The sequence below is a fragment of the Cyprinodon tularosa genome, unplaced genomic scaffold (assembly GCF_016077235.1).
Source record: "Cyprinodon tularosa strain WSP-4 unplaced genomic scaffold, ASM1607723v1 ctg12, whole genome shotgun sequence".
NCBI lineage: Eukaryota > Metazoa > Chordata > Actinopteri > Cyprinodontiformes > Cyprinodontidae > Cyprinodon > Cyprinodon tularosa.
In genome coordinates this window covers 519,943-547,790 of record NW_024038003.1, presented here as the reverse complement: position 1 = coordinate 547,790, position 27,848 = coordinate 519,943, and the positions used below count along the sequence as shown (strand labels likewise).

The following is a 27,848-nucleotide window of genomic DNA, read 5'->3' as shown; positions in this document are numbered from 1 at the left end:
CTAAAAGGTCCTTCCTATATTATCCAAATGGAGTTCGTTGAAGTTTGCTGTTACCTTCAGAAATATAAGGACAGCATCTCATATATTTAAGCTTAGATTGATCTCTTCTCCCTTAAGAAATTGGAAAAAGCTCATTTAATTATCATGGTTTAAAAATCTTAAATTAATCAATTAAAATTTTTAGAAGTCTTAGATTTGAACTTGCATTTAATACATTGCTAAGCATTTGCTCCACAAACAATGGCATTCTTTGCTGCTATCTTGTTTGTTTAGGTTAACAATACTGCATTTAGTTTTAAAGTTGCTAACTTTGTGAAAAACCTTTGAACTGTTTTCTTTAAGAGTTTATTTAAGACTTTCTGAAGATATTTCAAACTTTGGATCTTTGCAGCTTTTGACTCATTTTCAACTAAACAAAAGATCATCCTTGGAGAAATGTTTTCTGTTGTTGTTCAAGTCACACAACTCTTATCGATGAATCACTCAGACATAAAGGGTTTCTTTGAGAAAAGAATAAACCAGTGTTTGTTTCTAGATATAACAGACAACCACTTTTATTGGATCTCTTAGCGATATATGTCTGGCATCTGGTTACAAAGACTTAAAGATTTCTTTTGTTAAACTGATGTTAACTGATACCGATAACACACAAGAGATACAAAAGTTTGAAAACTTGATGTGTTGTAGATGATCAAGTGAAAAATCTCTCAAGTCAAGCTTTTTTTTCTTTCCTTTCAAAGACATAGTTTTGCTAGAGTGTTAATCTAATGTAGATCTTAGTTTTGATGTTCTTCTTTATTCCTACATTTGCTCACTAGACTCATTATTAAGCCCTGAACAGTGTGCTGCCACAGGACTGAACAGAAATGTGTGAAAAATTTTTAAAAGCATAAAAAAAAAAACTTATAAAGACCCTCAGACAGCCTGGGGACCTACTGATTAAGCACTACTCTAAGGCATTGTAAGAAAACCCGTCTTCTTAGATGCTAAATGTAAAAAAATAAAAAAAATAAAATAAACTCTTTCAGCTAATTGGATATAAACTTGAATCAGATGTGTCAAGACCCAGAAAGGATTTGCGGGGTGGGGGCAGTGAGAATAAGCTGAAAAAGATCAGTAAGAAAAATTTGGTATTTTATAGATGATGTATACAATACAGATGAGGGAAGTTTCTGCCTTTCGAATATACTTGATGATGTTTAATAATGTTGCACAGTGCCTCTTAACTATATAAGTTCATTATGAGGAGAAAAATATGCATGTCCAATTATTTTTATATTAATACTAACATGAACATGCGTTGCATTAAATATTTTTTTTTATCAATCCTCTTCTATTTGTGCATGTTCTAATGATGAGTTTAAATAATTTGAGCACCAATCCAGCAATAACTTGTATTTTTTTCCACACAATCTAGTGAAGTTTTATTTTTTAATTGATATTTCTATATAATCTATATTAGGAACACCCAGACACCCAATTTTTCTTAGCCATTAACACGTTACTGGCATCATTCCAGATGAATATTTCTTGTAGTGTTCTCAGGTTTGGACATCTTTTAATTGTCTAAATCAGGGGTAGTTTGCGTAACATAGGCATACATTTCCCAGCTTATAGATAACATTCGACCAAATTTCTAGAAGTTACTATTTATAGGTTTGTTTTATAAGCTCTTTGCAGCCATGCTTGTTCCTACCTGGTCTAGACCCTTTTCAGGGACGCTGTTTTGTCTCCAACACATGCAGTCTAACCAATTAAATAAACTTGATGAACAAAGAAGTGATTTATAAAACATAGTAACAAGCACTCTGTGCTTAGTGCAATACTGCTTCAAATGATCACCAGCTTTACTCAGTGATGGGACCCCTAGTTTGGATTAGATTAATTTTGCAATTGGCCTTTGTTTCATTGTTGGAGCGTGAAGAATCAATTTATATCCATCACTTTTATGTCAGTCCCACTAATCACCACCTATAAAGAGTTAAAGGTAAATTACGCAAACTAATGGATTCCTAACATTATCCAACCATCTAGTTCTAACTAGGTAAGAGAGACAGAAAATGGATGCTATAAAGTGTCAGAGTCTGTGGAGTTTTGTAAAGGACTCTAATGCAGAGCTTAAGAGCCAGATGAAATTATTGTAAATTTAATGAAGAGATAAACTGTACAGAAGCAATAATCTAGAACCAACAGACAAGAAACTCAGAAACCAAAAACTAGGAGACACTATGGATGAATAAATCTAAGGAATAACCGATGAAGAGAATCCGGCAAACAGAGAAGCAGAGGAGTATACATGTCAAACAGAACAATGAATTAATTAATCAACTGATTGGGAGCAGGTGTGGACAGAAGGATCTAGAAGGTTGCTAGGGCAAAGGAGACTGGCACAAGAGAGCAACAGAGAGTAAAAAAGAAATACAACAGTACTTAAATATAACTAGAAAATTACTCAGATGACACTAAATGGAAATGAAACTAATGACTTAAGGGCTGGTTATCCTCCCGCAGCAGTGTGTCGGAGTGAGCTTATCACAGGTATGATGCAGATATTTTTTGATTTATGCCCAATTTTGAAGTGTGGTCTGCGCTATGTTATTCCACGCAACAACGCAAGAGGGATTATCATGAACTAGCTGTGGGTTTAGATACAGCCAGGGTGTGAGGAAGTGGCAAAACACAAGGGGCAAGTTTGTGCAACAACGGAGGGACATGAGGGTGAAAAAGAGTGGGGATTGAAGTGGAAAATGGGTCCCAGTGTTCTTGCGCACCTCACTCTTCTAGCTGGTCGATTTTCACACATTGTTTTCCACAATGGCGGTCATACAAACAAAACAAGACTGTAAGGTACCGAACAGGAAATATGCATAGTGTAGAGCGGATGTAGATTTGACCAATCAGAGGCCACCACTGTCTGCTGTCACCTGCGGAAGGGGCGGGGGCATATCTGTGTTAACTGTGACACATGCAGAAGATCTGGTTTCTGAGACAGAATGACACAGAATGGCATAAATCAAAGTCTAACTGAAAACCCAAAGTGAAACTTGGAACAGAACCAAAAATCCTAATGAGATCATGACATAAATCTTGTAAAGCATACCCAAAGATAAAGATATAAGGTGAATATGACTGTATTTCAGTGGATTTAGTTTTTGTACAAAAAAAATAACCAAACTGGGAATGTTACAACACTGTGTTTATCGAAAAAAAAAAGTATACTTCTTAATCTGTGAGAATTACGTTTCAACAGAATGTTCTTTTTTGTTTTGTTTTAGTCATAGCTACCTTCTGAAACAGCTGAGAACAAGTTTTGTGGTGATGACATTTTTGTTTTTTTTACTGCCTGATTCATTATTTGGCTTTTAACTGTGTTTGGTGTTCTTAGAAATCATAAATTCTCTGTACTTATGTGTCATTTTATCAAGTCCAAGGACCCTGAAGCATTTACGCTACAGTCAGTTATTTGCCCATTTACACACTTATTTACACGCTGATGGTGGTAAGATACATTGTGGTCAGAGCTGCACTGGGGCACTCTGAAAGAAGCGGGGCTGTTATAAAATAGGCTGGGGTTCTCTGATCACTAATGCCTCAACTATGATCCTTTTTCTAATTTATTTTTCTAGTTTCTAAAAATCTGTTGTTGTTTTTTTAAAGATTAATTAATTGATAATTTGACAGCAAAAGATTCCTTGAAAATTTTACACAGGCTAAACCTATGACACTGTTCTTGATAGAGCTCATTCAAGGACATTTTTTTTTTATCTTAAATGCACAAACTGTTTCTATGTTTAATTAAGAAAACTTAGAGTAATGAACATTAGAAAATTAAGTAAAATTTGGTACCAGGGTTTGGGATTTAAGATAGATATGCATTTTGTACCTGTTTTTACTTTAGAACATATATCTGACCAAACCTATGGGAATATAGAATCCTGTTGTTGCCAGCACTAAGTGTTCCTAATGATGAAATGTGGATGTCTCGTATGGGGCTAAAGGTCAGTCTAGTTTAATCTGTCGAACACATTTAGCTCCTCACAGCCGCTGACCTTCACCAGTTAGCCATTTTTTGCTTCACTCTAAGAAACCATTTCTATGTGAGAAAGTGAATTTGATCCAGTAAATGGCTTTTCTGTTTCACTCCTGCTTTAAATTTAAATATATCCTTCCAGTCATGAAAACTGTGTGCAATTTAAGGTGGACAACCTGTAGTTACTAATATAACAGAAATTCTCTCTTTTCATGCCTTAATTTTCACTAAGAGTGGGCAGCACTGGAACCTTGCGTTTGTAATGCTGCTGGAAACCACCTCAGCAGGGAAGACATCAGCCAGAAAGAGGATGGGCTGAACCTAGACCCTGCAGGGGTCTAACAGCTGAGTCATACAACAAAATCTATGACTTCACTGTAGTTGCATTGGAGTAAGCAGCATATAGAGCCTGCTAATTTGTTCTCATGCAATTATTTGTAAATAGCATGCAAAAGAAGATACTTGAAATGCATTACACAGACAGAATAAGGCTCTGTAAACATTATAATACTTCAAAGGCTCCTAAAGTGCCTTCCTCTACAGTAGAATGAGCATAAACAATGAGAGCCGAAGAGATTAGGCATTTTGTATTCTCCTCACATCCTGTTTGAATTATGATAATGTACTCACCAACATGGACACAATTTAGTATCTAAAGTAGAACTAATCACCAGCTTTTCTTGCCTTAGAATCTGTATTGCAGCTGTTTTTTAAAGCTCTTTGTAAACAACACATGAGCAGAATACATTAAGTTAAATTAAAATCAAATCAAATCTGAATCTGGTCTGTTCCCACTGCCTTTTTCCTGCACTCAGACATCGACGACTGCCAGTCCGAACCTTGTGAAAATGGAGGAACTTGCGTTGACAAGATCGATTCATTCCTCTGCCTCTGCCTTCCGAGCTATGGAGGAGACACGTGTGAGAAAGGTGAGGGAGGAAGTACTGCAGTCATGCACAATAAGAAAAATCTGATGATTTTAAATTTTGGGGGACATTTGTATGTGATGCTTGTTCAAAAGTAATTTTGGTGCTTTAGAAAGTATGGCACTTGCAAATTTTTTGTTTGTAACGGCACTGATGAGTCTTTTAATGATTTCCAGTCATTCTATTGTTGCTTTAAAAGGATTCCAGCTTTCTGTGCAGGAGGAAATAATCCTAATCAATGTGCAGCATCTGTTACTGCTGCGTGTCAATGCGCAGCATCTTAGCTCACCTTTTCGACAGCTGCAGGAAGACTAACAGCGACAAGGTCTCAGAGGTGATCACCCCCTTGTGCTAGAATTGGTTACTATGTGCAAGGTATTCTGTCAGAAGCAACAAAGCAGGTACTGATTTCTGTCTGAAGCTGATTGATTCACAAAGCTTACTGGACCAAACCAAGAAATCACCTCTGTAGTAAAATCCAGCTTTTATCATGTCCGAGAGCTGGCCAAGGTTAAACCTTCTCTTTCACAGCAGCACTTTGAAACAGCAATCTATGCCTTTTGTTACATCTCGGCTAGATTATTGTAATGCATTTTATTTTGGGGTGAGCCACTCCTCCTTAGCACGCCTCCAGTTGGTGCAAAATGTTGCTGCTCGCCTTTTAACCGGAGTCCATGAGAGGGAATGCATTGACTGCCTGTGCATTTCAAAGTTCATTTTAACATTCTTTTATTTGTTTTTATGTATTTAAATTGCTTGACTCCTCCCTACCTCTTTGAGCTTCTCCACCCCTTTGCTCCCACTTGGTGCCCCAGGTCAGCTGACGACTACTTCTGGAGGCACCGAGGTCCAGGCTGAAGCTCAGAAGCAGAGCTCTTTCAGCTGGTGCTCCAAAATTGTGGAATAAGCTCACCTTCTCATTAGACAATCCTCCTTAGTGTCTATTTTTAAAACTCATCTTAAAACCTATTTTTATACTTTGGCTTTCAACACAGCATGAAACTCTCTCTGTTTTTGTGTTTGTAGTTTGTCTTATTGTTTTTATTTGATTTCATAAATTTATTTTATTCTTTTTTTGTTAATTTAATATTTTATGTTGTTTTTTATATAGTTTTAACTTTACTTGGTACTGTAGGCACAGTAATTTATGGCAGCTGTGTTTGTTTTTAGGATTTTATTTAAAAAAATTAAGTTGAGTTGAGATAAAGCCATCAATCCTTTATCCCAAGTTTTCAATTCTGTAAAAATCGGCATTTCATCCCTTCATTGCAGCATAATGATTCTTCTTAAACTACTTTGTACATAATGATCATCACCACTGGAAAACAAAAACAAATTATTATGTTAGAGTTTTGCTGCACATATAATTGACCATTAACTCCTTGCTGTAGAGAATGTTTCTAACCAAGAGCAAAATATCTTCAGTAAGAGAAACAACTTTAACCTTAAACCAAACAATAGTTTGTAGACAACCCAGGAAAAACATGACTTAAAAAAAAGAAAAAAAAAAGAGAGCAAATAAAAGTGCATTTTATCATCAGAATTCTTCCCGCTCTTTAGAAATGTTAAATTTTGACACAATAACCACATACTTGAATGTGCTTTGTGAATAAATATGAAGTGAAGAGAATTTAATAGATACTCCACCAATCAGTTTGGACCAACATTTGCCATCCAATAGTTTTCTTGCTTTTTACAATAAAAAAATATAATGAAGGCATTTGAACTCAAATAAGTAGAAAAATGTAGCCAACAAAACAATTAAAGGACTTTTAACTTCTTTTTCAGATTAGATATTTTCTTTGATCGATGCCTTTCACACTTTTATGACCATCTCAGCCAGTTTAAGAAGGACAGTTTTGAATGAATCCCAGGAGGTAGTGATAACATTTTTGTAAAATAAAAGGAACCTGAAAAATGTGAACTAGGGTGAAAAGTATAACACAGCTGCAAGATGTCGTCTTCCTCTTAAACTGACAGTCACAGCCCAGCTAGTGCTGGTGCATTTGTAAAATTTGATATTTTTGGTTGAAATTGATTAATTGACTTCATTTCGAAAGCATAACTATAAATAACACAAAAACATTAGACACCAGTAGATTTACATGGAGGAAAAGGAATAAGTAATTATAGTACACCTTAAAACTGGTTAAAGCAAAGGTTTGATAATGAAAAAACACCCTTAATGCCACATCTAATTGGAGTGTGTTCTCAACAATGGTGCAGTAATTTGAGTACCGTTGTTACATAAAATTTCAATACAATATTTTTAGGTTTTAGGATGTATAAAGAAGGAAATAATATTTTCACTTTAAACAACAATGATAGAAACAAACTCAAAAGACAAATTCTTACTCCTTACAATAAACTCCAACATTGAAATGGTGACTCTGCACCTCACTGGTTCTAGTCACCTTCAGCTCCAGGTTGGGCCTCTGTGTGTGTCGGTGCCAGTTTAATGAGAATTAATGAATGGCTGAGCTTTGCAGTTATAAATGAATGCACAGGGCTTGGTGTTATTAATGAATACCAATAGTGCATAGAGAGGGCCACGTGTGCTGTGAATGGAAAGTAGGCACATATAATTAGAGTTCAAGTATTTAACTTCTCCAGATGCCACAGTCATATATTTTAGTCTTTATTTGCCAAATGAGACAGAACACTTCGGCTTCCTCATAGCCTCTAAAGGCTTTTCATCTGCAGATTATCTGGCCTTCAGCATTTAACTGCAATTTGAAGAGGAGATTAGTTTCACTTTTCATTTTTCTCTTACTCATTTCAGATGTTGAAGGTTGCGAACATGGCTGGAGAAAGTTTCATGGCCACTGCTACAGGTGTGAATGCACACACCCCATCATGTTAAAAGCTGCATTTATACTAAACATAGAGTGACACAAACTTCCACTGTTTTCCCCAAAGGTACTTTAGCCATAGACATACCTGGGAGGATGCAGAGAAGGACTGCAGGGAGCACAGTTCTCATCTCAGCAGTGTCCTCTCCATTGCTGAACAGGAGTTTATTAATGGTACGTATGGTTGTCTGAAGGTCAGTTGATCTGATTTTATTTGGCTACAATCTATAATGCACAAATCTAAAAGACAGGCAACTGTATGCCTCAGTAAGAACCACAAATTCTTAAAATAAAGCAAAATGCACTTAATTTAAGCAAGACGGATGTAATGCTGATAGTCTGTGTGGTAAACAAAGGCAAAAGCAATTAAACAAAGCAAAATTAAAACAATTTTTTTTTTCTAGAGGTTAACTTTTCTTTACACTGCTGGTTTGTTTTTAGGTCTGGGTCACGACAACGCCTGGATTGGTTTAAATGATCGCACAGTGGAGGAGGACTTTCAGTGGACAGACGGCAATGATCTGGTCAGTCATAAGTCACACTACACGACACAAGCAACTGTTTTTGAAATATATAAGGGAGTGCCAGTTCCTTCTTCTTGGGAATATTAACTCTGAGCTTAAACTTCAATATACTGTATCCATAATTTTTTGTTCTTACAATGTGTGATTTTACAAGTCATAGAGGGATACCAAGGTAACCTAATCTGCTGCAAACAATCTCTATCTATCTATCTATCTATCTATCTATCTATCTATCTATCTATCTATCTATCTATCTATCTATCTATCTATCTATCTATCTATCTATCTATCTATCTATCTATCTATCTATCTATCTATCTATCTATCTATCTATCTATCTATCTATCTATCTATCTATCTATCTATCTATCTATCTATCTATCTTCCTCATATTGATCATATACATACTATCTCACATACTACAGTAAGATGGCCGCAGAAAATTGGTTCAGACAGAATTTGATTCAAGGACCTGAATAAACTAAGACCACAGAAAACCAGCAAGTGGGACCTGGGGACGCCAACACCAGCTTCAGAATAAGCCAGCAAATGGCCTCTTGATGACAGCACATCAGCATTTATTCAGTGAAATTAAATAACCAGCAAATTAAATAAAGAGGCAAAATTGTCTGCAAAAAGATGTTCAATGAGGAAGATTTTTGCACCAAATCCCTCAATAAGGGACAAGCAGATTAAGAAACGTCCGAGTAAGCAGGATATTCTGTGAAATAACCAATTAGAGATGTTCCTCATCAATCATTTAATCTGAAACATGTGTTTGCACATTTCTTTGGAAAGAGATTGCCTTATTTCATTTTTTATCATACCAATTACATTTTAGGCTGTAGTTGGCAGGTAAACACCAGCATCAATCAGCATATCAGCTGTTGTCTAACTACACACATCAACCATCAGAACTTTCACGTAAAACTCGACACAGCATCATTTCGTTGATTGAGTGCTTAAAGAATGTGAAGATGTGGGTATTTTTGCTTTTGACAGATGCAATGAAAGTATTTTGTTAGTTGGACTGTTCTAAAAGCAGATATTTACTGTTTGTTGCTATGCAGGTTTATGAGAACTGGAGGGAAAGCCAGCCAGATAACTTCTTTGCAGGCGGAGAGGACTGTGTGGTGACCATTGCCCATGAGGACGGCAAGTGGAACGACGTGCCCTGCAACTACAACCTGCCCTACATCTGCAAGAAAGGCACAGGTGATACTGATGGAAACAAACTAAAATCAAAAATGCATTTTCTCTCTTTTTATTTTTTACAATATAAAACACGGTTTTAAAAATCCACAGTAAACAAAACAGAGTTTCCTCACTGTGTAAAGTGTATTATTTATTAGGAAAACACCACATGGTGGTTTGTGTGCGACCAGCTGGGATCCTCTTAGTCATCCGTGCTCTTTATCCGCCTGTGTTCTCTGTATTCGCATTGTTCCCTTTTTTGTTCTTTTTTGTCGAAAGTTTTATTAAAATTGTGGAACCGTTAAGAGTTTTTCCTCACTGACTATGTCTTCTCCCCTAAACGTCACCACAGCAAGGACTCCAAAGACAAACACAAACTTGAGTGAAGATTGCTATTCAGCCCAGACCCATATTGATTTTGCAAAATGCAATATCAATCTCAATCTTCCTCCTGTGGCGCGTTTGACCCCATTTATGCTCGCCACAGCAGCAGAAGTGAAGTTGGAGTTTTTGCCAGTTATTACCAGGTTCACAAATATCATCAAAAAGTTGTCAGGGGCATTTTTTGTCAAGTTTTCTTAATACTCACTCAGAGTTTTGGTTGGGGAATGAGCCATCCTCCATCAGATAGAGCATGTAGGATAAAAGGAAATGGAAAGGAGACACCGGTATAACATGAAGTTGGGTTGGAGGTGTCATAGGAGTGAGGACAAAGACAAAAGATGAACAGAGTGTTAGAGATAAGCAGTTAAATACAGTCTGTTATTTGACACCTCTGATGAAAACACAAACAAAGTACAAGTACTTTCTTACCTTACTTAAGTAGAAATTTTGGCTATCTATACTTTACTGGAGTAATTATCTTTTTAGACCTTTTACTTTTACGCCTTGTATTGTTTTGCAATTATCTCTACTTTCAACTCCTTAACTTTCAAAAAAGACCCATTAGTAATGTTTCATTGAAGCTCATTTATGGCCTGTTGGTATTTAAAAGAAAATAAAAACCATAAAAATAATTTCTTTCATGCAGACAAATAATTTCCTTGTGGTTTGACTCAATGCTGCACCAAGTTGTTGTTCACCACATAACAAAATAAATAGTTTTTCAAAATGATGCAAAGTTAAATTTGACACTGTTAGCATTAGTTAAAAAAATTAAGAAGATTAAGTACTGTATAAGGAAGTTGTCATCCAGAATTGTAGGAATATATTCCTTTAATATGCTATTACAGTAAAGCATCTCTCCTTAACATTTTTTCCTGCTTTACTTTTACACTTTAAGTAGTTTTAAAAATTTTACTTTTACAATTTTTCTTGAGTAAAAAGCTTAAGTTGATACTCTAACTTCTACAATCGTGTTTTTAAACAGTAGGATTTATACTTCCACTTGAATAGTAAACACTTTTGACACCTCTGGTTTTCATCACCTATATCCTCTGTCGACATTTCTTTTCAGCTGAGCTTGATGTATTGACAAGGCTGCCATCTAGAGGCAGCACAATGTACCACCTACTATTTTACATAATATATTAATATTAACCTATATTATATCAATCTATATATATCTATATATTTTTTCATAAAATTTCTTTTTCATCTAATTTTACGGTTGGAAATATTTTTGACAGTGTTATGTGGGACCCCACCAGCAGTGGAGAACGCCCATTTGATAGGTCGGCGGAGGTCGCATTATGACATCCATTCAGTGGTGCGCTACCAATGCTCTGAGGGGTTCTACCAACGTCACATCCCAACTTCACGCTGCCGGGCCGACGGCAGCTGGGAGCGTCCCAGGATCATTTGCACAAAGTGTGAGTTTGAAGTCTAAGTCTATGTTCTGTCACGTGTCAGTGTTCTTGGAGGGGTCCATGAACACTATACTATTGTTTCAATGTATCGTTTACTTTTCTAGAATTTTTTAAGTGTTTTATCTTATCGGTGTTTATAAGTGTTTATCTTTTAGGTTAATATCCCTGAAAATGTCCTGCAGCCATCTACATTTCAGAACTTAAGAGTTTGCTTAGCTATTTATTACAGACCGTGCCAGAACATGCCAGGTAATATTTTTCTCCAGGATGCAGTCACAGCCAAACAAGAACAGACTAGATGAAGCTACTATTAGAAAAAGCAGAGAGAACATTATGGATGGAACTTAAGTAAGTTGGCAGAATGGGATAATAGAGATAGAATGAGACAGAATTATGAAAAGTGGTCCCTACGTTTTCCAGCAGCCTAAGCAGCATAACTATAGAGAAAGCTCTAGATAACCTGAGCCACTCAAACTATAAGCTTTATCAAAAAGAAAAGTTTTAAGCCTACCTTTAAAAGTAGACAGCGTGTCTGCATCACGGACAAAACTGGTAGTTGGTTCCACAGGAGAGGAACCTGATAACTAAAAGATCTTTCCTCCCATTCAACGTTTACAACTTCTAGGGACCACTAGTAAACCAGCAGATGGAGGGGGAAGTGCTCTGTTTTGAACATAAGGAACAATCATATCTCTGAAATAAGATGGATCTTGGCCATTTAAGGCTTTATATATGAGAAGGAGGATTTCAAATTCTATTCTGGATTAAACAGCAAACAAATGAAGAGAAGCTAACATAGGAGACATATGATCTCTTTTTAACTTTTAACAGAACTCTGCCTGCAGGATCTTGGATCAGCTGAAGGCTTTTAACTACTGTTTGAAGACTTCCTGAATTACAATAGTCCAGTCTTGAAGTAACAAATGCATGGACTAGTTTTTCAGCATCACCACTGGACAGGATATTTATATTGTTTCACAATATTCTGGAGATGAAAGAAGGAAATTCTAGAAACCTCTTTGATATGGAATTTAAATTAGATATTTGTTACTTTATTATCCAAGATCAATTTAGTCATATCCAAATGATGTGACTGACTAATCAGATTCTATTCAAAGACTCTGGTCCAAAGACTTAAGGTTCTTTTTTGTCTGCATTCAAAAGCAGAAAGTTTAAAGACATCCAGGTTTTTCTGCCATCAATGCATGCTTGTAGTCTATTTAATGGGTTAGTTCAATCTAGATTTATAGACAGATATAGATGAGTATCATCAGCATAACAGTGGAAATTAATCCCATGTTGTTTAATAATTCTACCCATTGGGAGCATATACGTATATAGTAAAGAGAATGGGTCCTAGCACTAATCCCTGTGATACTCCACAAGTATGGAGCGTGTGAAAAATGTATCATTGTTATGAACAAACGTTAATCTGTCGCAAAAATATGATTTAAACCAAACTAGTGCCAATCTCCTAATTCCTACTAAATGTTCCAGCCCTTCTAAAGAGGTCGGAACAATATAAAAAGCTTTTAACTAAAATGGATCACCATTAAGTTTTCTGCCTCTGTCTTTTTTATTTTCTTGTGTTTTATTCTATTGTTTGCTCCTATGTATTCCCATTTGGTTTCCTTGTTGCTTAAAAAAAACGGTTTGCTTTCGGGAGTCATTGCTGTGCAGCAGAGCTCTGATGTCTTGTCAAAACTGCAATGTAAATAATACTGCATTGTCTTTGTTTCCTCAGCTCGCCGTTCGCACCGGTACAGACGTCACCATCACAACCAGCACCACGAACACCGCAGGAACAGGAGGCACGGAGGAGAAGGCCACAAAGCCAGAGATGATGTTCACAGCTACTACTGAACCAAATAATACAGCATCTGCAATGCCTAGGTGCAAACCATGGCTCATACAGACAGAGAGTAGATCCCATATACCTGCTTCCTCCCTTGCTGTCAGCTTAGCTTTTACTACTTTTGATAAGGATATCTCTAACATCAAGCTAACCTCCAATGTCCTTTCTCCGCGTTTGATTGTTTTGATGCTTCTTTTAACTGGGCTGCAACCTTCTTTGCCTAAATAACAATAATCCTCTCCTTATCTGTCAGAGTGACATCACGGTGTAAATATGTGTGAGTGTATGCATGTCAGATGGAAACTTAGAGAAATTTCTTTTTTCTAATTGGATTTCCTTTTCTTCTGCGTTGAAAATAATCGTACCAGTGTTCTGTTCACACAGACGGCTGCGATGCAAGCTAGCGTGCGTTCCTTCGTAACCCTGAGCTGTTTTGTGTGTTTGCTGTTAGCTGTTGCTTTTTTCATTAAAGCTCTTTAATAGGTGCTCTGTTCTTGTTTGTTTTTTCGCACTGAGAGGCTTTTTCTAATAACTGCTTTTTGTGTAATGTTACTATTTATTACGGATGATCTGCTAGTGAAAGCTATTTCTTTTGTACTTACACTCCAGGAAGTCGATGTAACACCATTTTCTTTCTATGCCAGTTAGTAACAAATCCTTTGATTTCTTCTAATCTTTGGTTTGTAAATATGTTCTGTGTTATAAGCTGATCAATTGCTGGACTTTGTCCAAAGCAACCCACTCAGAACAATGAAATGGATTTGGCCCATAGGCTTACAGTGGATTGTGTGGAAGAGAGCCGGAAAAAGCTTCAGATAAAAACTTGATTGTATCAGATTTGTTCAAAAACTTGAATCCTTGGACAGCTGTATTTACCTGATGGGTAGGATGTCACTGTTTTCTCCCTTTGATATTTGATCAGTCATCTACTTTTTTGGTGTTCCTATGACTTTTTGTCTTGCTGTTGTATTTCATTCTTAATAAAGTGAATAAAATGAAAAGACAAACTTCATACATTTTTTTATGTTGGCCAACAGCATATACGAGTTTGACACCCCACCCTTTAAACTTTTTCACATTTCCTCACCTTGTACTCACAAACCTCAGTATACGTAGTTTACATTTCATCTGTAAAACAACATTAAGCTTAATCTATAACTGTGAAGTAAACAGCGCAATAGTTTACCATTCTTTTTACAAACAGAAATAGAAAAAGTTGTTTTGCAAAGGTCTCAGGAGATGACTAACAAACAATATCATGAAGATCAAGCAACACAAGGTCGAGGCTACAGTTGGACATTTCATAGAGCATTGTTTAATCCCTCCTCTGAAAATGAAAAAATAAATTAAACAACTCATATAAGGCATGTGTAACATAAAGCCAACACTTTTGTCTTTAGAGCCACAACAATACTAAAGGAGACCAATACAAGTATGGGAGATTGTAAAAATTGTGCAGAGAAACACATGGTGGGGAATAGAAGAAGAAGACCTTCCTAAAAGGCACTAGTGGGTCCCACGTTTAGCCCTTTTTACATCTCCATCCATCTCACATTTATTGAAACAAGTTGACTCCCCAGGTTAAGTTTAATTTAGCACCAATCTCTAATAATTACACTTTAGCAGGATTAAAATAAAATAAAAACCTTGAGGGCTAATAATTCATGTAATCAGGGATTGTACATTTATTTTTAACCACACTGTACATATAAGCATGTTTTGATTAAGTTACAGTAAAACACAAAATCAAGGAAATTAAAGGCAAATCCATGCCTAAAATGCTAACAGAATGATAAAAAAAAATCAAGCTTTAATGAAAATAGAGAAATACAAATTTAAATTTTCAGAACCACCTCTGAACAAAGGACTGAATGCCTTATTGTGCGTATCAAAATCTGTTCACTGACTCTCATGGACCTCCATGGTCTTCTGGCCTGTATTGTCCTGTTTGTCGAGCCAGCTGAAAGGGAACTCTGTGCATAACAGTATTTATTTCGTCAAACGGACAATATATTAGATAACTTTTGGTCCTGATAGAGACCAAACTGTCCAACAGCAGTCTGGACATACAATTAGGCTGATACTAACAACATGAAAAGAGCAATATGCACAAATATAAGCCAAACATAATTTTAGGGAAACACTGAAACTAACTATTAAATTATTAATGATATATGCCACATAAGCACAATGTAAAGTTGTCAGGTATATACTGTAAATATTGGTCATGTAGACCTCTGTTACTTTATAAAAAATAATTAGTTTTTTTCTCCTTATATTTTACCCATAATTGTAAAAACATGTTTATCGATCAGTCAGAAATGCTCTGGATAAGTCGCAGAAATTATTGAAATTAAGGAAAGGGGAAAGTCTTGGTATAAACAGAGTTTCTTGTTCGACTGCTGTAAAAAGACTCAAAGGCAATAAATATCAAGTAGATTTTACCGACTCTGATTGCTGAAAATGTTCTGGCACCATTTCTCCTTTTGTCTGCCCTCGCAGTGAGGATCCTAAGAGGATCTAATGGTTTAGGGAAAAAGTTCCAATCTGACAAAATAATCATCCACTGTAAATCTTAAATGACCATATTTTTACTTTTTGCTTAACTTGTCAAATACAAAGGGAATGTTTTCTCAGGGTGTCCAGGGTTAGAAATCAAACAGTGGTCTGGAAAATGATTGTAATCCCTTGAAAAATCTATACAATCATCTTTTGAGTTATGTTCATTTAAATATCAGCTGTTATTGAGATAATTAATCATTGCATTATTCATTTTTACTGTACTGTCAAATGTTAAACATATTAAAAATTTGTCTTTAAAACACTTTGGTATACAGGTGCTTGGTAAACAGGTGTTTATAGCTGACTGTTTTTCTTTAAAATGTCTGAGTAAATTTTTTGCTAAGCCCAAATCATCATCATACCTTTTAAAGGCCAAATATCTACTTTGGTTCCATCTGTCAAAAAGAGACTGCGTCAATAGTTTTGTTCAATCAAACAAAACATTGCAAAATTAAACAATATTGTTTTTTTAAATAAAAAAAACACATTGGTTAATTTTTTCCCCAGCATTTTTAGTCCTAAACAATAACATGCTAACTGAAGCCTCTTCAGTCTGAGATGTAACTCCTGGCTTTGTTTCCATTTTTCCAACACAGGAGGAGGTCCTGAGATGTTGAGTCATTGAGTCGCTGCAGGTGTCTTTCTGCTCCAAGCTCAATACAACTATAAACATGAATTCTTTTGGTCATTTAATTAAATACTTTAAATCTAAACCCTGCTCCTTGGGAACCACTGTACTACTTGATTTTCCTTAGCTCCTTGCTGCCACACTCCTGACATTTATGAATGAGCAATAAATTGTGCTGGTGATTATCCAGGTCATAGTCATTCAAAAAAAGTTTTTTTTTTTTAAACAACCTACTGGACCGTGGACTTCTTCAAACTTGAAAACACAGTTCAACTTTTTTTAGAGTCATAAACTGGTTTCTTCACCACTTAATTGCTGCAGAAGAGGTCATCAATCTTTTGGATTGTGCTGAAACAGAGACGCATCTAAAACATGCAACGCAAGGGTCTCTGAGGACCATATTTGGGAACTATCGCTTTCATTTGTGGCACTTGGCTGCTACCTTCCCTCTTTCAACATGTTTGGTGACATGGTGACAGAGGGAAAACAGCTAGTTTTCAAATACTTGGATTTTAAATAATTTAACAACCTAGTAAATATTCTCTCTTCATAATGATATCATGAGCAGTATCTCCTCCTGAGAGATCGCATTGAAGAAAAGGCACTCTGTGGAGGAAATAGAAAACATAATAAATAGCCTCTATTTTAAATGTCATATCAAGCAAAATATAATTAAACCCACCCCCTTAATTATCAAGGTCACTGTTGTCATTTAACTGACCCTCAATCCATCCACAGATCAAAACAGGGAAATTATGGGTGAAATCAAACAAAATGGGGGAAAATTAGACAAAACTAAAAGAGAAAATGTAATATAAAACTATATAAAGAAAGGACAGATAAATTGAGAGATCACTATCAATTTCTTATGTGGTCTTACAGATTATCACCTCTACTGGATCCTTCTTTGCACCCTAAACATTCAAGGAAAATCATATATATACAATTCTCAATGCAATACTACTGCACAACCATATATTTCGAAACCTTTTATGCCTTGCTCTTACTAATAAATTATTTTTTCATTAAAGACGTATATTTGTTACCATGAAACTACTTTGAAAGTAAAAAACAACCCATCTTTTGAGCTTTACAAAGAACTTTACCTTGACACTATTAATGTTGAATGTAGGTAAAATCCTGCCTGCAGTGAAGCCATGAACTTTGACCCGGTTATAGATAAAAACAGAGAATGCTTGGCTCCCAAAACTTAAAATAAATTGCAACCAAACCGTTTCTAATCTAAAATATATACATTTGATTCAAATGGCAAACAGGCCCCAATGTTTTACTTTTATAAAAATGAAATACTTTAAGAAATCATGAATAACTCTTTCCTTAACACATATTTGATTGATTAAATCTTTTTCTTTGAATCTCACATATCTAAGTTATGGTTTTCGTTTCTTATTGAATGAGACATTTTGACTACTGACCAGGGGGATTTGTGTTTGTGTGACGTCTGCATGTGACAGCTCACCTACATCCAGGGTTCACCTCTTATCAGGCTGATAACTGCAGAGTTGCACTCTACACTCTGCTGAATACCATCCCTGCCAGGGACAATATTGAAGAGACAGCAATGTTGAATCTGTTAAAAACCGAACTTATTTTCTGTTTCTAAAACCATTTTTCCAGAAGCAGACACACAAGATAAGACCACACAGGCAGCATACAGATAACAATCTAGTCCAAGTGCAGCCAGTACCCAGCTAGATTTCAAAATATATTTGAAAGCTCATCAGAAAAAAACTCACAACTCAGTGTTACTTTTTCTTTATTGTACAAACTAAACAAACAAACAAAAAAACTGAATCCTAAGATACACCCACAGGTACTGCAGTAAATGGTACATCTGTCATTGAACTGTTCATGTTACTCAGCAAACTGCAGTAAGATCCTTTCTTTGGACTATCTGGACAAGAAAATGAGGAAACATCCTGGTATTTGATGGAACACTAATAAATGTCATATATGTTTACATTTTTTTTTAAAAAATCTAAATATTCAATGAATCTTTAGAAGTTATTTTACTATAATGATCCCTGCCTGGTCATTTCACTTTTCGCCATTAGTCACATTTTTATCCCAGTAAAAAAAAGTTAAAATAAATAAATCTGTGGAGTTTTGGTTTGGTTACACATATATGTGTGTGTAAACTGTGTGATCTGGGTTTGTAATCTAAATTTTGGGACTGGGTTATCTGCTTGAGCCAGCTGAAAGCTGAGCGATCTGATCACAGTCCCTCACCTCCATCAGCAGCACTTCTTATCAGGGTCCAACAGTCCACACAGGGAGTGCCATGTGAGGTGGCCGATTTGAAAAAAGACCCAGAGAGTAAAGTTTCTGGATCTCCTTTGGGATTTAAGATAGGGGGGAGGAGGCTGTTTTTCAGTTTGTTCACACCCCTGAAAGCATTTGCCTTTTCAAAGCATAAAGTATTCCTCCTGTATTCAGTGGCCAGGTGTGTGGTCCTAGTTTTTCTTCTTGTCGTCGTTGGTCTGTCCCTTGGTAACAGGTTTCATGAAATAAGCTGGGTTGGCGCGGCAGCGGAGGGCCAGCAGCCCTGGCACAATGGCAAGCAGCACATTGAGAGCGATAACCAGCCATCTTTTGTCTGCCGGGGCTCGGTACGTGAAGGGAGTGCGGGAGTGCAGAGATGCTCCGATATGGCACCATTGAGTCTGGGTACAGAAGCAGTGGAGGAGGGAGAGGTCATCAGTGACAACTAGAAATACAGACACATGGTTACAGCACCTCTTAAAACAATTCATTTAGAATATTTTTCACTCATTAAAGCAACAGAGTTCAAAATTCTTCATTAGTATTTGCTGACATGGAAAAACTTAAATTGGAGCCTAATGGTGGCGTGGTAATAAAATGATACATGGTTTTTCCGTACAATCATCTGTATTCAGCCTCTCATAGAGACTAATTTCTAGAGCCACCTTTTGCTAAAATCCCAGTTTTTTGGGGGGATCTTTGCCAATGTTGCATATTTTCTTTGCTTTGTTCTTTCCAAAATAGTTCAAGCTCACTAAGAGCACTTGCGGATATAAGTGATACAGTATAAGCGCATACAGTAAGTCCAGATTCTAAGTTGGCTTAAAATCTGGACTTTAACTGGGCAGTTCCAACAGAATGAAGAATTAAGACCCAGCTAAGATGTTTGTACCACTGAGAATTGTCTAGATCATATTTCTCTACCAAATATGTAATTTTGCACGAAGGCCAAAAGGTTCAATGTTGGTGTCATCTGACCAGAAAACCTTCTATATTTACTGTGTTCCCTGATTTTTTGGATGTAATGTATAGATTTGATTTTTAGTTTAAAACTGTGAGTGATTTCCTTTTGGTTGATCACCTAAAAAGTCTCAATAAATACCTTTGCGATGCACATACCTGAGCCATGGCTCCAGCAAAGAAAATGGTCCAGTCCAACATCCAGCTGCATCCTGGTGTGTTTAGACCATAGAGAAGAATGCTCACCAGGGGCACAGCGTAGAAAAAATACACCAGCATCTATAATAAATGAGATCAGATATAGTTTTTGAGCTTGGTGTATGAGTCTGATCACAGTCTGTGAATAACTTAGTCGCTAGACTGACCATAACCCTGGGAAAACCAACTGGGTCTTTGAGGTAGGGCTCATACTGATAAATGTAGGAAAAACAGGCATCCAAAGGACAGTCCAACACCACCTGGAGCAAAGCAGCATGACAGACAAGTATTAAAACAGGTGGTGACACATGCTTGTTAGACTGAAATTAGCAGAAAGAGTTTGGGCCTCTGCTGCTTTACTTACAAATCCTCTGAAAACAAAGAGGGCCATGGCTCCCAGTAAGAGGAGTGTCAGGAGCAGGTCGGCAGGTCGAGAAAGCAGACTTTTCTTCTGCTCTGCAGTAATCTAATCAACAACAGACACCATCAATTAAAGAAGTTTCTGATCATAGCATACCTGTAAAAATCGAATAATGTCCCTGTAAACAATTAACTAAAAAAAACTTAATATATTTAGAGCTCAGAGATGAATTTACCTTGTCTGCTGTCAAAATTGGCATCTCCCTTGGCCTGCTAAAGAGCTGTGACGCTGCCCAGAAAGGCACCAAGAAGAACGGGACATTCCTCCAAAAAGCTGGCCGAATGTTAGACCCATACTTACCTGCACAGATTGAAACACTGAAAAACTGCCTGCAGAGAGATCTGGACCAATGAGAGGGTTAAAGCTTAGGCATTTCTTACCGATAAAAACTCCGGGAACAACAACAATTTGGTTGGCAATGGTGGATCCAGCCCATAACAAACCGATGCTTCGGTAGGACTTCCTGTAAATAACAAAATAAAAGCAAAGTGTCCATAGATCTGTCAACACACACTGGAACAGTTGTGGTGGTTCTGGTGCAGCAACTCACCCTGCAAACATCCGGTGAATGACTGTGAGGAGGAGGATGAGGTGCACAACCTCCCAATAAGACATCATCACAGCATAGGCTGTGGCAAGATGAGGCTCCCCCTAGAGAGACAAAATACCTCACCTTGTTGTTTTCTCTGAGAATCACAGATTAAGTAACAGTTCAGATATTAGAAAAAGAAACTGAGCACAGTCCCCTGACCATTTGTAGGTAGAAATCCATAAAGCCAGAGATGATCTTATCCTGCTCTAAAGCATTGGTCAATCCCACCATGCTGCCAATGGTAAGCTCTGCAAATACTACGAAAAGCAGAGAAAAACAATGAAGTATCAGCTCCAACTTTTCTTTTAGCATTAGCATAAAACACTGTTTCTGTACCGTAGAACAAAGGATCCACTTTCTTTGCATGCTGAACTGTAAGAGTGAGCAGAAGAAGAACAGATCCCAGGACAAACATTCCCATTCCCAGGATAGGAAGATGTCTGTGGTAACAGAGAGAAACAGTTTCCCTCAGCAAGTTCACACATTTCCACGTTGTTCAAATAGTAAGCACTGTCATATAAAAAAAAAAAATCAAAACATTATTCTCAGTTTTCAGTTCTCAGAATGAGCAACCATTGGGGCTTAGATCTTCACAACTAAAGATCTGAAGCCTTTATTTAATTTGTGAATATATATTTGAATAAATATTCGAATCAGAATATAACATAAACTCAATTTAGAAATAATTTCTATTCTAAACAGAGATATCAGGCTTCTGAGAAGTACAGTATGTTCATTTTCTCGGCCCTCAGTACTTTTGATTTTGGGCTTCTTTAACGTAAGATGTTTGTTGCCCATGAGTAGGAGTTGTCTATGCATGTAGGCTTCTGACACACATAGCCTCATTCTGAATGGAGTGTGATTGATGAACCTATAAAGTTATGTTTTCCTCTCATTCAACTGTGTGTGAAAATGTTTGAAACAACCAGTTTCCTTAGATAGGATTTCGTATTTTGCCCTACCTGTGTATCATTCCCTGGATACATCAGTGTAGTGATTCTCAAAGGGATCTACAGGAATAACATTGTATATTTCTGTTGCTTGTAACTTTCTTCCTTCCACTTAACCTTTTATTAATAAGGTCAGCTATAGCACCCTGGGAACCTTTGTGACTTTAGCATTTTTCCATCTGCCTCATTAAAGTGGTTCCTATGACTCCCTATGATTGAGTCTAAAACAAATGAACAAGGTGACACTGAATGCAAAAGAAATGATGGTGAACTTACTCCTGAAGTGCAGGGATGTTATTCATTGTGAATAAAACTCCAGGTCCCAGCAAAGAGAGCAGAAACACGCTAACCTCCACCGGCGGCCTCATCTCTGTAACCGTTTTCCTCAAGCTTCTGAGGTCTTTAGATAAAACAAAACCTGTTCAAATAGTAGAACTTCCTAAAGGTCCTTACTGGCAGTGTAAAGAGTCATGTCAAAGGCCCAGGGTTCACTCCAGAGCGGCAGACAGGAAAGAGAGGCTTTAAAGGAGTGTCACTCCTTACCTTTTGATCTGTGATGAAGCAATGATGGCGCTCCAACACACAGGCTATAAGGTTATAAGTTTCAAAGTTCAGCTGAGGACTACTCTTCCTCTGGAGCCCATCAGAAAGCACACTGCTGCCTCTTGCAGGTTCGGTCAGAGTAATAAAATGGCAGCAATACTTTCTCAGCAAGCAGTTTATTACAGCCTTGGTTCATTAATTAGAATAGATCCCCAGGTTTGTTTATCATCTTTAGATCTAATACAAAGCCCCATTTATATTCAAGTCTCGTCCTCAGTGTGCCACACTCTTCAACATGCCCCACAATTTTCTGTTTAGTCAATAATAAAGCTATTACTTTTGCTGTGTTAAATCATGATTTTTTTTCTTCTTCTAAAAAATCCTATTTAAATATGTTATTTCCCAAAGAACACATTAGCAACTCCATGTAATATAAAGTGTGGAAATGCTGCCCCCTATGGGCGAGCCGCTATTTAACCCTCAGCCTTTTGAAATGATCCATCCATCCTCCATGTTCTGTCATTTATCTTTCAGGGCTACAGTGGGGCTTGTGCCCATTTCCAGCTGCATGGAGGGGAAAGGCATGGTACACCCTGGACAGGTCAGTCAATTGCAGGCCGACACACAGACATACAACCATTTACACACATTCACACCCAAGGCCAATTTAGAGATATCAATTAACATTGCAATAATAGGTTCGGACTGTGAGAGGAAGCTTGAGTACACACTCATGCACATGGAGTACATGCAAGCTCCCTGCAAAAACACTCTAGGGCAGGAATACAACCCAGGACCTTCTTGCTGCAAGTCAACAGGGCTACAAACTGTGTCACCGTGCAGTCTCATTAAATAATCACTGCAGCTCAGTTCAACCAAAATGTATACAGAAATTAGCTAGACTTTCGTTTGTTAAAAGAAGATTTAATAAAAAGTATATATAAAGAAGAAATAAGTGATAATTTTCTAGACATAGCTGATGCATTTTTTTGAATGTCACAAATGGTGCAGGATATATATTTGGTTCTCTTCTTGGCTCCATATGCCCGATGTTCTGTATGTTATATGTTCTGTAACTATAAGAATAAAGTAATTGGTCTACTTTTTATTTGTATAAACATTAAAAAATGTCCAAATGTTAATAAAACTTGAGTTTACATCTCCTTTTCTAGGCTTTCCCAAAGCCAGTGGATGCAAGAAGAAAAATGAAGGAAAAGCTTACCCAGAGGAAACATCATAGTAAGCTTACTAATATGAAAGTAATTACAGCACTACATGATGAATGGTAAATGGCATGTACTTATATAGCGCCTTTTTTCAAATCAGGCAACTTTGACCAAAGCGCTTTACACTACATCATTCACCCAGACACTGATGGTGGCAAGCTACATTGTAGCCACAGCTGCCCTGGGGCTCACTGACAGAAGCAGGGCTGCCGTACACTGGTGCCACCAGGCCCTCTGACCACCATCAGTAGACAATGCAGGTGAAGTGTCTTGCCCAAGGACACAACGACAATGAAAGTCAGAGCCGGGGCTTGAACCGCCAAATCCTTCGATTTCAGGGCAAACTCCTACATCCAACGCCACTGTCACCCTGAATGAGAAAACATATGTTGTTCTAGGTAGACTCTATGAGTACCTCTAACACACACTGTTTACACCAGCCTTGCCTTTTGTGAAGAAAGCAATTATTTTAAACAAAAGGTGTCTTGTTTTTATTTTAATGGATCCAAGGTCGGAAAAGGGCCACTAGGGCAAGTGGGACATTTTTTTTTTTTACAATATGAGATGTGTGTCATGATAGGTTCACTAAAAGCGACCCAAGAATGCAGAACACCACTGACGGACACAAGGATGAAAGTTTAACAGTTTATTTATGGACAAGCACATAGAATATACTGGTTCAGGTTCGGGGCCTGGGTTCTGGTTCACCGGAGTCTGCGTGAGAGACAGTTCAGTTAGTGTTGCCAACAGAGGTTTGATCTCCAGAGGTTTACTGATTGTACCTTGAGGGTTCTTGAGGTTAGCTTTGGGAGAGTCACTGTTGGTTCTGGAGAAGAGTTCATTAGCAGAGTCCGTTTGCTGCTTCAGCGTCTCACGTCTAATTTGAACAGACCTTGGCTTTGGGTTTTCCAGCTCTAGTCCAGAGCTGCTTGGAGGTTCTCTGTGAATCTTCAGGTTTGGCTCTGAGGGTCGGCTCGGCAGGTTAGCTCTTCCTGAGCTTTCACAGAGGAGGCACAGGTTTCCTGGAAAACAGATACAATGGTTAGAATCCAAGCTGGATTCAAGAGTCATGGAATTACTCAGAGGATCTAGGCTTAAGCGCTGACCAACTGGAATAACACTGCGGCGTTGAGGCAAGGTCTGAAGACAGCTTATATAGTGGATCCTCTGATGATCTCTGACGAGCTGCAGCTGTGCAGGAGGCTCCCTCAGAGGATCCACGGCGGACTCTGCTGGAGAAAGATGGGATTTCTCCAGCTCCCAACAGTACCCCCCCCTCAACGACCGCCCCTTGGCGGTCCGGAAGAGGTAGATGGGCAGGAACGCTCGTACTCCTCGATGAGTGCAGGATCGAGGATGTACGAGCCTGGGACCCACTGGCGATCCTCCGGTCCGTAGCCCTCCCAGTCGAGGAGGTACTGCCATCCCCGACCTCCACAATGCGGCGCACTGTGAAGGCCGGATGGCCATCGACCTCCAGGGCGGGTGGTGGGGAGTCGGAAGGTGGGCACAGAGGGCTCGAGGAAACAGGCTTGATCTGGGACACGTGGAAAGTGGGGTGGATCCGGAGGGACTGAGGTAACTGGAGACGGACAGCTGAGGGGTTGATAACTCGAGTGATCCGGTAAGGACCGATGAATCTCGGGGAGAGTTTTCGAGACATCCCCTTGAGGGGGATGTGGAGAGCCATACCTCCTGGCCCTCAGAGTACTCGGGGGCGGGACGTCTCTTGGCGTCGGCGAAACGTTTTACGGATGCTGAAGACTGGTTGAGTGTGGCGATGGTTTCCCTCCAGATCCTCTGACAACGACGGATGTGATGATTGACGGACAGCACCGATATCTCTCTCTCATCTGCGGGGAAAAGAGGCGGTTGATACCCGAGACTGACCTGGAATGGGGATTGTCCAGTGGATGCAGAACGGAGGGAGTTGTGGGCATATTCAATCCATGGAAGAAATTGGCTCCAGTCCACGGGGTTATTTGACGTGAGGCAGCGGAGGGTGGATTCCAACTGTTGGTTCATGCGTTCTGTCTGACCATTAGATTGGGGGTGGTAACCTGAGGTGAGAGAGGGTTTGCAGCCGAGAGCAGAGCAAAAAGCCTTCCATACCTGGGAGATGAATTGAGGACCTCTGTCCGAGAGGATCTCTTGGGGGATGCCATGAAGCCGGAAAACATGTTTAATTAGAAGTTGAGCAGTCTGGAAGGCCGTGGGAAGCTTTCTGAGGGGAACAAGGTGGCAGGACTTCGAGAAGCGGTCAACAATGGTGAGTATAGTGGACATACCTCGGGAGACAGGGAGATCGGTGACAAAATCAATGGCGATATGGGACCATGGACGCGAGGGAACAGGAAGTGGTTGAAGCAGGCCAGAAGGAGGTTGGTGTGAGGCTTTGTTACGGGCACATGTGGGGCAAGCCAACACATACTCCTTTACGTCCCTGTGGAGAGTGGGCCACCAGAAGCATCTGGAGATGAGAGCTATGGTTCTATTGACTCCTGGATGAGCAGAGAATTTGGCGGCATGCATCCACTGGATGAGACGGGACCTGACGGAAGATGGGACATAGGTACGATTAGAGGGACCGTTACCTGGATCGGGTTCAGTGGCCAGAGCTGAGTTGATGAGGTCAGTTATTTCCCAGTTGACCACCCCTACGGTACAGGAAGCCGGAAGAACAGGTTCAGGAGTCTCGGGATGATCGACGGAGTAGAGACGAGAGAGAGAATCGGGCTTCACGTTCTTGGATCCGGGTCTGTAGGAGATGATTAGGTTGAAACGAGAGAAGAAGATTGACCACCTGGATTGGCGAGGATTAGCTTGTTTTGTTGACTGGATGTAAGCCAGGTTCTTATGGTCTGTCCACACAAGAACTGGGTGCTCAGCTCCCTCCAGCCAATGCGTCCATTCTTCCAACGCCAGTTTGATAGCCAGGAGCTCTCGGTCACCCACATCATAGTTTTGTTCAGCGGAAGAGAGCCTACGGGAGAAGAAAGCACAAGGGTGTATTTTCTGGTCTGAGTTGAGCCTCTGGGATAGGACAGCTCCAACACCAGAATCTGAAGCATCCACCTCTAGGATAAACTGCTTCGCAGGATCAGGTTGAATGAGGACAGGTGCTCTGGAAAACAAGGATTTTAATTTCTCAAATGCTGCTTGAGCCTCGGGAGTCCACTGAAAAGTGCGTTTAACAGAAGTCAGGGAGGTTAATGGAAGGGCGGTCTGGCTGTAGTTTCTAATAAACCGACGATAGAAGTTAGCGAACCCTAAAAATCTCTGAAGTTGTTTTCGGTTCTCTGGAACTGGCCAGTCTAAGACTGCTTTGATCTTGTCCTCAGAAGGTTTTACCTGGCCGCCCTCGAGCACAAACCCCAAAAAGGTGACTGAAGGTTGATGAAATTCGCACTTCTCAGCTTTCACAAACAGCTTATTCTCCAGTAGTCTCTGTAAAACAAGACGGACATGTTTCTTGTGTTCATCGAGGTCCTTGGAGTAAATGAGAATGTCATCAATGTACACGAAAACAAACACGTTGAGAAAGTCTCTGAGGACATCATTTACTAAGGCCTGGAAGCAGGCTGGAGCGTTGGTTAGACCAAAGGGCATTACTAGGTATTCGAATTGGCCCAAGGGTGTTTTGAAGGCAGTTTTCCATTCATCGCCCTCACGAATCCTAAGGAGGTGATAAGCGTTTCTTAAATCCAGCTTGGAAAACACTGTTGCACCCTGCACAGGTTCAAAAGCAGAGGCGAGAAGAGGCAGTGGGTATTTGTTTTTAATTGTGATCTGGTTCAAACCTCGATAGTCTATACAGGGTCTCAGGGAACCATCCTTCTTTCCCACGAAGAAGAAACCGGTGCCCAAAGGAGAGGATGAAGGACGAATTATTCCAGCAGCTAATGATTCGTTGATGTATTTTTCCATTGTTTCTCTTTGGGGCTTGGAAATGTTATACAATCTGCTGCTAGGAAGAAGAGCACCAGGTAAAAGTTCAATGGCGCAATCGTATGGTCTGTGTGGAGGTAGGGACGTCGCACTGACCTTACTGAAGACAGGGGCTAAGTCATGGTACTCAGAGGGAACTGAAGAAAGGTCAGGAGAGTCCATCTCCCCCCCACCTCTAGGAGACCCCACCACGGGGGCAGCAGAACGAAGGCATGTTTCGTGGCACGTAGTGGACCATGATTCCAGGTGACGTTTAGTCCAGTTGATGTGAGGATTATGCTTCTCCAACCATTCAAACCCTAGAACCAGCGGGGAACATGCAGAGGGAAAAACAAAGAATGTTATTGT

General features: G+C 38.9%; 2 protein-coding genes across 4 annotated transcripts in view; one reads left to right on the top strand and one right to left on the bottom strand.

The window, feature by feature from the left end:
- LOC119773155 (neurocan core protein-like) overlaps positions 1 to 14,201 on the top strand; it is a 66,529-nt gene extending 52,328 nt beyond the window's left edge. For all 3 annotated transcript variants that reach the window (XM_038270014.1, XM_038270007.1, XM_038270002.1), the window contains 7 exons: positions 4,846 to 4,959; positions 7,739 to 7,790; positions 7,876 to 7,982; positions 8,250 to 8,332; positions 9,403 to 9,547; positions 11,155 to 11,337; positions 13,079 to 14,201. In XM_038270014.1, coding sequence (XP_038125942.1) covers positions 4,846 to 4,959; positions 7,739 to 7,790; positions 7,876 to 7,982; positions 8,250 to 8,332; positions 9,403 to 9,547; positions 11,155 to 11,337; positions 13,079 to 13,197 — 803 coding nt within the window. In that variant the 3' untranslated portion in view covers positions 13,198 to 14,201. The remainder of the gene's footprint in view (positions 1 to 4,845; positions 4,960 to 7,738; positions 7,791 to 7,875; positions 7,983 to 8,249; positions 8,333 to 9,402; positions 9,548 to 11,154; positions 11,338 to 13,078) is intronic.
- A 3,938-nt stretch (positions 14,202 to 18,139) lies between these two features.
- Positions 18,140 to 22,341, bottom strand: zgc:85843 (uncharacterized protein LOC405880 homolog). The gene is made up of 10 exons (XM_038269990.1): positions 22,060 to 22,341; positions 21,170 to 21,273; positions 20,993 to 21,090; positions 20,792 to 20,892; positions 20,622 to 20,704; positions 20,417 to 20,541; positions 20,185 to 20,286; positions 19,988 to 20,080; positions 19,782 to 19,901; positions 18,140 to 19,063 (listed from the first exon to the last, which is right to left on the bottom strand). Exons 1-10 carry the CDS (start codon positions 22,149 to 22,151, stop codon positions 18,854 to 18,856), a joined length of 1,128 nt encoding a protein of 375 aa, XP_038125918.1. The 5' UTR covers positions 22,152 to 22,341; the 3' UTR covers positions 18,140 to 18,853.
- Positions 22,342 to 27,848: the final 5,507 nt, after the last annotated feature.

Coding starts and splice junctions, on each gene's coding strand:
- zgc:85843 (XM_038269990.1), bottom strand. CDS start 22,151: ATGAGGCCGCCGGTGGAGGTTAGCGTGTTTCTGCTCTCTTTGCTGGGA. Junction 21,091..21,169: donor AGTGGATCCTTTGTTCTACG/GTACAGAAACAG, acceptor TGCTTTTCGTAG/TATTTGCAGAGCTTACCATT. Junction 19,902..19,987: donor TTGGTTTTCCCAGGGTTATG/GTCAGTCTAGCG, acceptor CATTTATTATAG/ATGCTGGTGTATTTTTTCTA.